The sequence below is a fragment of the Carassius carassius genome, chromosome 34, assembly GCF_963082965.1.
Source record: "Carassius carassius chromosome 34, fCarCar2.1, whole genome shotgun sequence".
NCBI lineage: Eukaryota > Metazoa > Chordata > Actinopteri > Cypriniformes > Cyprinidae > Carassius > Carassius carassius.
Genome location: NC_081788.1, coordinates 10,260,147 through 10,271,743, shown reverse-complemented (window position 1 = coordinate 10,271,743; position 11,597 = coordinate 10,260,147). Strand labels below are relative to the sequence as shown.

Sequence of the window (11,597 nt, the reverse complement as noted above, 5' to 3'; positions counted from 1 at the left end):
GTAATATAAAGCGATGGGAACACTTTTTGTAAGCAAAGAAAACAAAAATAATTACTTTATTCAATAATTGCTTTGTCAACGATGTCCTTTGTCTCTCCATATCACCATATGCTGTGTACAAATGTAAATTTTTGGGTGGAGTATTCCTTTATATCTTTACATTTCCCATTGAGCTTAACTAATAACCTGAAGGTTTTTTTTTGGGGGGGGGGGGGGTGTAATTTTAATAATCCTCAAAAATAGCAAGATTGTGTTCTATCCCTTTTATCGTGATCAGTAATCAGGGTAGAATCAATCTTTCACAAAATCTACTCACAAAGATGTCCTTATTAAAGCCATAAAGCTGTACTTATTATCTTGACCAAAATCCTGTATAGCACAGACCAACAGAACAACTTTTCCAAAGAAAGAAGGCATTCAGGTGACCATAGGTTGAAGCTAAACTCTCTAGGACAGGAAACAAGAGTCCCTAGTCCTGGTATAGAGATATACATTATGGATGCATAAATCAGGCAGCATGTGACCCAACAATTATAGCTGTTGCAAAGCCTCAGCAGCTGGCACCTCAGGTGTCTTACAATTGTCTTCCTTTCCCACCCAGTTAATTCCATGTCCATTCTCTTGTGGTAAAGTTTTGGGAGGAGTTTGCAGATCCAAGGATGTGAAGGTTGTGAACTGGACCCTTTTCCTCTTACTAGTGGGTGAATGTAGGGATTCACTTCGGATTGGTTTTGCTTTAGGGGATCCTACATGTGACACATTAGAGTCATTTGATACAGAAGACACCTGGCAAGAGTTCCTTCGAGTGAGAGTGCCACAAGGCTCCGTATTGGGTCCTATGTCGATCACAGACATATTATGAGCATCCTGCTCTAATGGGCTTCCAGTGACATTCATAACCAGCTCAGCATCTGTACCCAGCCATACCCAGTCATGCCGGTGACCAGTCTGCTCAGAAACTTGACCAGGTGTCTGCTTGTGCCTAAATTTAACCAAGTATAACACACAGTGTACCATGACTACTATGATAGCCAAGCAAAAGACTCCCAGTAATGCATACATCCCGATCTCCAGGTCCGTAAGTGGACGGTTTGAAAGTAGTCCCTCAATGTCATCATCATCAGCATCTCCATAGTCATTTTTTGGCTCCTGATTGGGGATTTCCACTTGGGGAAGGTAGTTATCGTAGTTCGTCCAGAATCCTTCCCAGTGCTTAACATTGAACCCTCAGGTACCTCATTCCTACTCCAGGAAATTCCTGTGTGACCATCGTTGTCAGCTTTTCCTGTACTAAAGAAATTTCCATTATTTAAAATATTCCCAGGTTTACTAATTCCAGCAGAGGCATCGTTAGCCTGTCCCATTCCCAAATCATTTGAAATGCTGCCAACAGTTGAGTCTTGTGCTGTCGACCTGGCTGTGGGGGTAATCTTCATCAAGGCCCTTTCCTCTAGCTCAGACTCTGAATTTCTGCTTGAAACCTGTTCTGGCTGCTGCAGCTTCTTTTCTGAGTCTGCTTCCTTTCCTTCATCACCACGCTCACTCCTGTTATTTTTCCAAGTGACAATTTAAATAACAGATTTGTTTCATGCTACTAAGAGAAACAACGTGAAGTTGATCGTTTAGTCACTGGCTTGATTCACTGATGCATAAACAGTATTAAACGATTTAGAAAGAAAGTCTATGTGAACTTGAATAATTAGCCGCACATCAGAAATCACTGATCACAGATCAGGCATTAATGAACACTGTTACTCACTGTTTGTGCCGGTGCTGTCGAATCCATATCACAAAAGTCTGTTTATAACGCCTGTGCTGACATTGCCAGTGGTGTCAAAAGTATTGACATTCATTACTTGAGTAGAAGTATAGATACTAGGGTTTAAAAAGACTTTTGTAGAAGTTGAAGTATCAACTCAAGCTTTTTACTCAAGTAAAAGTGTAAAAGTACTGGTTTAAAAAACTACTTAAAGTATAAAAGTAAAAGTAATGTAAGGGAAAAAAATGCCATTAAGAACAAAAGCTTAGGCCGCGCCACAGGGGCCTATTGTGCACTACCCCACCTCGTCAAAAAAACATTATTCTAAAAGCCATAGGCCATAATGACTATAATGTTATATTAAAATGTTCATGTTGAAAAATTTGGGATGCACTAGGCTACCTGTTTCAGCCACATATATGCCCATTGAAAATGAATGTACTTTAGTACAATGCAAATACATTAAAGAACTAGAGATATGATGACTAGTTGCCTAGGGTGACCATATGAGCCATTTTCCCAGGACGCGTCCTTGCCAGAATTTCTATATTGCCTAAAACATCCAAAGTAGTTTGACCAATAACATGCAGGTATGTTACATAATCAACCAATCGTGGCGTGTGATAAGGTGAGATCTACAGAGAACGATCAGAGTAACGCAAATACACGTACATGTTAGGTGTTTGTTCGTTCATTCAACTTGAAGCGTCGCTGCGCACCAATCATTGTATGACACCAAAGTACCAAGAGAGTGGTTTTAATGAATAAGGAGCCGTCTGCTCTGCTCTCTATAGCTCTTATGAATGCCATACAATGATCGATCTGCAAAGCACAAACAGCCAAAATCTGGATATTTTAGGCAATATAAAAATCCTGGTAAGGACGTGTCCTGGGAAAATGGCTCATATGGGCACCCTATAGTTGCCTATAAGTATTGTTATGGTGCAAAAAGTCAAACTTCAGAGGCATGTCATCTTTAATGGAATGTAAATGTACATCCAAGTTTAGCTGCAGGAATCTGCAAGGGCAATGGACAAGAACATTGGTGGAGGCTAAAAAACAATTAGCCTTGTATAGTTGTCTATATACAATAAAGATTATAGTGCTGTCAAAATTAATGATTAATCCAAGAGATTAATCAAAAACTAAAAATGAAAAATAACTCATAATCCTGATACCTTCTTGATTGATAGCTTCCTGTATTTGCTATGTCCAGTGTGTGTGTGTGTGTGGGGGGGGGGGGGGGTAACGAGTTACAAAGTTGGTATAGCCTACTTATCACAACATTGTCAATCGCGTCGTCAATCGCAAACGATAATTTATTAAAACGTCTCGCTACCGAACTACCTACAGTAGCTTAATTTGTGGAGGACGAAGAGAAAGCACCCATTTGGTAAATGAGCCAGAGAGAAATAATCCAGTGCCATTTCGATACTTTTAAAACGGTACCGGCGCCTAAACGGTGCCTGAACCGATACTTTAAAAAAAAGACCCACAAACAAACTATGGATAACATTAAAGAACATTACAAATATTTAAAATAAATACATAGCTTTCACCTTGGATGCTCTAATTTCCCAAGTTGTGCTCAATCTAAGGCCTAAGGCTAATAAATGTATTTCATAATCTGGGTCATTACTTAATACAAAAACCACACATAATGTTTCGACTGTATCTCTGTCACTCACTCTGATATTTAGTTAAGAAGAGTGCTGTCTGTCACTGTCTTTGAGCATACAGTCATTCACAGAATGGATTATTCTTTATAAAGTAGCAACAGTCGTTTGTAAAGTAGGGTAGGCCTACTGTGCAAAAGTCTAAGGCACATTAGTATTTTCACCCCAAAAAAGGGTTTTAAGCCAGTTATTTATATCTTTTGCTGTAGTGTGTCAGTAGGAAATATCAGTTTGCCATTAATTTTATTAATAATCTAGTGAGATTTTGAATGCACAAGCAGTCTGACAACGGCGAAATGAATGTTTGGAAATGTAAACTGATATTTTATACTGAAACAGCAAAGTATATAAATAACTGGCCGAACACCATTCTTTAGTGAAAATACTAACGTGCCCAAGACTTTTGCACAGTAGCTGGTGTATGTATGAAGTACGTACGATTAAATTAAGTATATTTAAATAAGTGTTAAGTGTTCGTTCATATGTGTTAAGGGCTAGATTTTCGCTGGAGGAAACAGCTGTTTAGTGATGAGCGGTGAACGCAGCGAAAACTTTACAGAAGATGAGAAACCGACTGCTCCCTCGTGACCTTTTGTAAACTGCATTTATGACAAAGAACTGCACAGATACGGATATTCTAACAATCTTTCGATAAACACATACCTTGTGTTCTCTGTGTTTGTTTCCGCTCGCGCTGCTCCGCCGCGGTCTGCGGATTGAAGAGCGCACTGAAAGACGGAGAAGAGACCGGTCTGACGCCGGTTTCATATGAAACTTAAGGGGAATGACTCTGAGGCGATCACAAATTTGTGTACAGTTTATGGAGCTAAATGCTACAGCCCCGCTAAAAAAGCCTAGCGATGCCCGTGATTCTTGTGTACATTTCGGAGAACCAGGACAAACATTTCAATCGATCGCTCAGGCATTTAAAAGGCACCGAAATCTGCTTCCTCTTATTCAGTTAGGTGCATACCGGTTCCATACCCAACCTTACTTTTAAGAAATATATTTTTTGATAAACGAACCCAAAACTGGCTATGTCCTGGCTGGAGTGTGATGTGATTTGTGTCACGTGCAGGTGCGATGGATCGCGTACAAACCAATAGAGTGTCGGAATGGTATCTGTTTATACTTCTCATCCAACCACAATCAAATTCACTCCATCCGGATGGCGCGATTTGTCTGGATAGTTTTTTTTTTTGAATGATGACAAGCCGGAATGAAAACAAGCCGAAATGAAATGGCAGTAACGAAGCTATTTTTAAAATGTAAGGAGTAGAAAGTACAGATACTTGCGTGAAAATGTAAGGAGTAGAAGTAAAAAGTCGGCTAAAAAATAATTACTCAAGTAAAGTATAGATACCCCAAATTTCTACTTAAGTAATGTAACAAAGTATTTGTACTTCGTTACTTGACACCTCTGGACATTGCGACTGAATTATATGTAAATATTTGGGCGGGCAAAGCAGAGAAAGGGGAGGTAACATTTCTCTTTACAACGTCACAAAGAGGAGATTCCAGATCAGACCGTTTGAGCTTCCATTTTCTCAAAGGCAGAGAAAGATAGCAAAATCTCGATTTGCACGGATTAAAATTTTTAGAAACTTGGGGACCACATACATGCTAGGGGAACTCATACTAATGTTAAAAAACCTCAGAAAGTGAAATTTTCATGTCATAGGACCTTTAACTTTCAATATTATAGTAGTACCAACTGACTCTCATGTATATTTTACAGCATTAGTTATGAGATTTATTTTCCTTCAGAAAATTTTGCATGTGTACCAGATATATATCCAAAATAATCTATATGGAATCGGATCAAACTGAATTTGGAATCGAATCGCAAGCTTGTAAATGAGAATCTAATCGAAAAAACCCAACCCTATTGCCATATTTTCTGGACTATAAGTCGCACTTTTTTTATTTATCAAAATTAATTTGACATGAACCAAGAGAAATGAACCAAGAGAAAACATTACCGTCTACAGCCGCGAGAGTGCGCTCTATGCTGCTCAGTGCTCCTGTAGTCTACATTGAGCAGCATACAGCGCCCTCTCACGGCTGTAGACGGTAATGTTTTCTCTTGGTTCTTGGTTCTAAATAAATGCGAATTATAGTCCAGTGCGACTTATATATGTTTTTTTTCCTCGTCATGACGTATTTTTGGACTGATGTGACTTATACTTAACGACTTATAGTCCGAAAAATATGTTATATTACCTGTTTAGGATTGCTGAGCACTTCCTGTGTGGTTGCCGTGGCGCTGATGACTCGGTTACATCCTGTGCTGAGCTGCAGGTTGAGTGTGAGACCACTGACCAACTGCAGGCCCAGTTCAGTGATGGTCACTCGATCATCAACAACCCTCACAGTTTTCTCAGCCAGGATAGAATCTGACAGCGGGGAAATGAGCTGAACAATGGGAGACACCTGGTTATTAAGGCCTGCATGAGATCAATACTGATTTTTGTATGACCTGCTCCATTACTCTTGTCATATTTAGGCCAAACTCAACAGATCCCATTTTACCTTTATAGACGTGGTGCCCACATCTTGTCCCGACAGAACCCTGCCTGCCTGCAGACGGGCAATATTAGTGTCCTCCACCTTCAGGAAGTACCGCACCAGCCTGGTCACATCAACCTGCCAATCAGAGCCCAGGAAGAATGCCTGTGGTTCCCGAGGGTCTGACTGCTCTGCCACAAAGTGTGTGAGGACTCGGACCAGAGCATGCTGGAACTGCAGCATACAACCCCGGCCCTTATGCTCTTCCTCACTGCTCCAGTCTGGTTTGCTGTCAAACCAGGGACATACAGATGTTACGGACAACCCACTTTTAGTCATGTAATTCCATCTGTCACCTTTAATGGTCTTCATAACAGCTTAGGTAAGGCCTTTGGAAATGAAACCACACATTTATATGATTCAAATAATGTTCAAAATGCCTTCAGACAAGTACAAAACAGTAATGAGCACACATTGAATAAAACTGTGAATTAATGAGATGGTGTTTCTGCCCCATGTAATCTATTATGCAACAGTATTTTAACTACTCATAATCTTACACAATCTTATTCACAATTTTTCCACAATTCAAACTTGACCCTCTCTGAATGTGGATTTAAATTTAAAAGCATTTTCTAGCTATAATGTTCACTCTCACAACTGAATTTTTGTTAATGCTATTTTTCTCTTTTCAGAGATCTTTACAATCAATGCAGTCCTTTTATAATTACATATCTATTGGCTTTTACATGTCTTACAAACTTCAGATTATTTCCTGTTATTGTAACTCACGTCTATTACAGATAAGTACGTAAGTACGTAACTTAGGGTATTAAAGACACTCAAAGCTAGTAGTAAAGCTTTTTGAATCAAAGGTCCCCAATATTGGTTAGGATATTTCATCTGATATAACTGATTAATCATGAGTTTAAAATATTATTTTTATTAGCAGAAATGTTTACATCTTTTTTTTTTCCTGTGGCCCTTTTAGAAGTTTAATTAGGCCCCTATTTTGTACTAAGCATTGCCACAATGTCACAAAAGAAAAGAACGTAAAAAGAAAGCCCCAGTTTAAAGAGATTTACAAAAGAACAAAAACAGGGTTTCTGCAGGATTTTTAAACTCACATTTTATATTTTTTAATACCTTTAAGACCTGCACAAATAAAATGAATAGTGGGGTAGGACAATGTGTACCATATTAAACTGTACAATTACTGTAAAAAGCATAATTTACAGTTCAACTACAAGTTTTCACAAAAGCAAAATTTTATTAAATGATCAACTTTACATTTCAGCCTTTAAACCATTGTTAAGAAAATGAATGAGTCAAAAGTATTAATTATTATATCAATTAAATAACAAATTAGGGGTGTGCGAAATTTACAAAAATATATCTTTATTCTGGTATTTTATCTATAACAATAATTAGACAATATTTTGCTGAGTGTGTTATTGTGCTGGTATCTCAGGACTATAGTGGACAGCTGGTTCCTGAATTTTTTTATAATCTTCATATTCTTAGTGGTCAGTTCACAGCAGTAATAGAAATTAATAATTTCCATCAAGTTTTAACCTTTAAGTCATTCTTTTCTAAAAGTGTGCTCCATCTGTTGAGTCAAATTTTTGCATTCGGGTTGTTTCCAAGAAAATGATCAGTATCACTATCATAAATCAGCATCAACAAAATCTATCTCTGCAATGCAGAGTTAACACAGAAGCTGCATTAGAAGTGTCATTTAGATGTATTTACACACTGTTTAAATGCAGCTCTGAGGGACATTAAATACTTTAACCAGCATTTAAAAATGCATAAATAATGTTTTGATATTTTAAACATAAAACATTGAAAACTAATGTTTGAAATTATTTTAAAAAACGGAAAGGTACATGAAATGTGAAATTAAATCTGCCAGTAGGCGGCAGCAGGTCACTGTTAGTAAGTGAATCATTGCATTTGAACCACATCATTTAAATAGGGTGACCATATAGTTCATACAGGACACGTCCCAGACAGTATTTTAATATTACCTAAAATATCCAGGTTTTGGCTATTTGCACTGTGCAGGTTGATCGTTGTGTAACATTCATGAGAGCTATAAAGCGGAGAGCAGACAGCTCCTTATGCTTTCGAATCGCTTTCACGTGTTTGTTTGTTCGTTTGACTTGAAGCATTGTGGCGCACTTGTTTTTTTTTTTTTTTTATTTGTGTGCAGCGACGCTTCAAGTCAATCGAACGAACAAACACGTGCGCATATTTGCATCGATTTGATTGTTCCCTCTAGATCTCATCTTCTTACACGCAGCCCCACAATTGGTCGATTATGTACAATACCTGCATGTTATTGGTCAAACTGCTCTGGATGTTTTAGGGAATATTAAAATCATGGCTGGGACGTGTCCCGTATGAACGGCGCATGGTCACTCTACATTTAAACGGGCAAAACACTGCTGTGGCTGTGTTTGAAATTATTTTTGTTGTAGAAATAGACCAAAAACAGGAAATGTGGTGGCTAAAACAGAAGTCTCTTAATATTAACTATAGAACTGTTGCATAAAGTCTTTTCACATTTGTATTCATGCTTACTTCTGGAGAAAAAAAAAATGCACTCTTCGCGAGATATACACTACAGGAAATTATTTATATATATATATATATTGTGACTCGTGGCCCGAGCTCTCATCAGTGTCGCCCTGGAAACAGAGCAGACACACCTGCACCTGCTCATTACGGGCTGAGCGGTCACACCTGCAGCCCATTATAAACGGGCTTTATAAGCAGCGTCGTCGAACACAGAGGTGAGAGATGTCTCCAGAAGACTCCGCTAACAGTTCTCTGTGTTTCCCCTCCAGACAGCAGCTTGTGACCGCCAGCCCACTAAGGACACGGACCTCACGGACCCACACAGCACTGCGCACCAAAGGAGGAAGAGAAAGCTGAGCACCGAGCACAGGAAACCCCTCACGTTGGCTATTTTTCCCCTCAGCACCTTAATAAAATCCACCCTTCGGGGAACTTGCCTTGATCCTCGTGTCGTGTGCTTCTTCACCCCGTCACACTGGTGGAGAATGCGGGCACTACAGTGAAGAAGTCACCGACCAGGATCCCACTACATCACCGTCACCGTTCACTTGGTTTATTGACGGACATTTTTTTCCGTGCTTGTTTTCTCACATCCCCTTCCTGTTTCCCCAGGTGGCGCTCCTCCCCCAACGATGGAGGATCTGTTAAAGCACCTCACCGAGGTGAGCATCTGCCAGCAACAGATTATGGAGCACATGGCCTCCCGAAAAGGGGAAACGGAATGAGAGCTCGCCGCCCTCCGCATGGCGGCCGCCCCGCAAACTCTGCTACCTTACCCCGAGCCCAGGCTACCCAACTCATCCCAAAAATGACGGCACATGATGACGTCGAGACGTTCCTTCAGATGTTCGAGGCGATCGCCGTCCAGAAGGCATGGCCCAGGGACGAGTGGGCGCGGATCGTGGCGCCGTTGCTGACGGGAGAAGCACAACGGGCGTACTTCATGCTTACCCCCGAGCGGAGCGGCTCTTACAAAGAATTGAAGAAGGAAATCTTGGGCGGGTTGGGCTGTCACCCATCGGTGCCGCCCAACTATTCCACGACTGGTCCTATAACCCACGGTGGCCCGGCCGTGCGCAAGTGACCGACCTCTCACGCCTCGCCAGACATTGGCTACTGGCAGGGGGTCCCACCCCACACCAGGTAGCGGAGCGCGTTGTAGTGGACCGCCTTCTATGGGCCCTTCCCCGCCCTCTCCGGCAGGCAGCCGGGATGCGGAACCCCACCAACGTCAACGAGCTGGTGGAGGCCATCGAGCTGGCAGAGGCAATCCAACACCGGGAGGCTAGGGAGCGAGCGCCGCCCTTTCCCCGAAGGGTTGTCCAGGAGCGACGCGCGCCGGAGGGCACCCAGCGACCAGTCGGCAGGCCGGCGGTTACCGGGCCACAGGATGAGCCCATGCCCACCGAAGCTCCTCACTCCCCTGGACGTGCTTGGCTGGCAGGCTGTGCCGTCCACGCCGAAACCCCAACGGGGGCCCCGTGGGTGGAAGTGAAGATAAAGAGCAGCATGAGGACGACCGCCTAAAAAGACTGCTGGGCCCAAGTGAGGGTCGCCGATGGGAAGGACCTCCAACCGGCACCCCACCCAACACCTACCTTCGTGGTCAAAAACGGCCTGTTGTACTGTGTTGCCCAGCGGAGGAGGGAGGAGAAATCTTTATTGGTGGTTCCACGGACCAAAACAGGAGCGGTGCTGGAACTGGCCCATGCCCATCCTATGGCCGGCCACCTGGGGGCCCAAAACACCATCCAACGTATACGCGACTGTTTTTATTGGCCGGGCCTGGAGGCCGAGGTGAAGTGTTTCTGTCAGGCCTGTCCCACCTGCCAGCTCCACGGACCCCTCCCCCCAGCCTGCTAATTCCGCTGCCCATCATTGAGGTGCCCTTCGAGCGGATCGGAATGGACCTAGTTGGGCCGCTGCCAAAGTCCACCGGGGACACGAACACATCCTGGTCATCCTGGACTATGCCACCCGCTACCCTGAGGCCATCCCACTCCGCAAAGCCACCGCGAAAGCCATCGCCCAGGGGCTCTTCCTGTTGAGTAGTCGGGTCGGCCTACCCCCTTCATGTCCCGGGTGATGGCTGACCTCTGCAAGCTCCTCCAAATAAAACAGCTCTGCACCACCGTATACCACCTGCAAACGGACGGCCTGGTCGAATGCTTCAACCAGACCCTGAAGCAGATGCTGCAGCGGGTGGCTGCTGAGGACAAGCGTGACTGGGACAAGATGCTGCCCTATGTCCTCTTCGGCATCCGGGAGGTACCCCAGGCATCCACCGGGTTCACCCCTTTCGAGCTCCTTTTCGGCCGACAGCCCCGTGGCCTGCTTGATGTCACCCGAGAAGCCTGGGAACAGCAGCCGGCGTCCACTGCTCCACAATCGAGCACATCCGGAAGATGCGGGAGAGGATTGACAGGGTTATGCCCATCGTCCGGGAGCACCTTGCCAAAGCCCAGCAGGCCCAGCAACGACAGTACAACAGGGCGGCCCAGCCATGGGAGTTTCAGCCTGGAGACCACGTTATGGTCCTAGTCCCCACTGCCGCCTGTAAATTCTTGGCCAACTGACAGGGAACCTATACCGTGACGGAAAGGATCGGCCCTGTCACCTACCGGGTCCGGCAGCCTGGACGACGCAGATAGGACCAACTGTACCACGTGAACCTTCTGAAGCGCTGGGTCGGGACCGGGCCCCAGCTTGCAGCCCTTGCTCAGCGACCTCCCGTGGCTGTGGACATGGACCCCCACCTCTCGGCCGCCCAAAAGTCGGTGCTGCAACACCTGGGGTCTCATTTATAAAACTATGCGTAGGATCTTTACTAAAAGTTTACGTGCGCCCAAAAGCCAAAAATGGCGTACGCCAAAAAATATTCCGATTTATAAAACCGTGCGTACGCACACCTGTAAGCAATGTTCCCTTTATAAATCACAGATCACCCGCAGATGTGCGTACGTGAACCAGCCTCATATCCCGCCCTGTACACGCCCATTTTTAACCATAAATAGTCAATGCAAATCACCTCATGATTGCTGATCAGCATGTAAATGAGAGTGGAATCCCAT

General features: G+C 43.5%; 1 protein-coding gene across 1 annotated transcript in view; it reads right to left on the bottom strand.

The window, feature by feature from the left end:
- Positions 1-531: 531 nt before the first annotated feature.
- Positions 532-11,597, bottom strand: part of LOC132114861 (transmembrane protein 132D-like) — a 61,710-nt gene continuing 50,644 nt past the window's right edge. The window contains exons 9-12 of the mRNA XM_059523224.1: positions 5,968-6,224; positions 5,659-5,850; positions 1,331-1,520; positions 532-1,226 (exon numbers count right to left, since the gene is read on the bottom strand). Of these exons, the coding sequence (XP_059379207.1) occupies positions 532-1,226; positions 1,331-1,520; positions 5,659-5,850; positions 5,968-6,224 (1,334 nt within the window). The remainder of the gene's footprint in view (positions 1,227-1,330; positions 1,521-5,658; positions 5,851-5,967; positions 6,225-11,597) is intronic.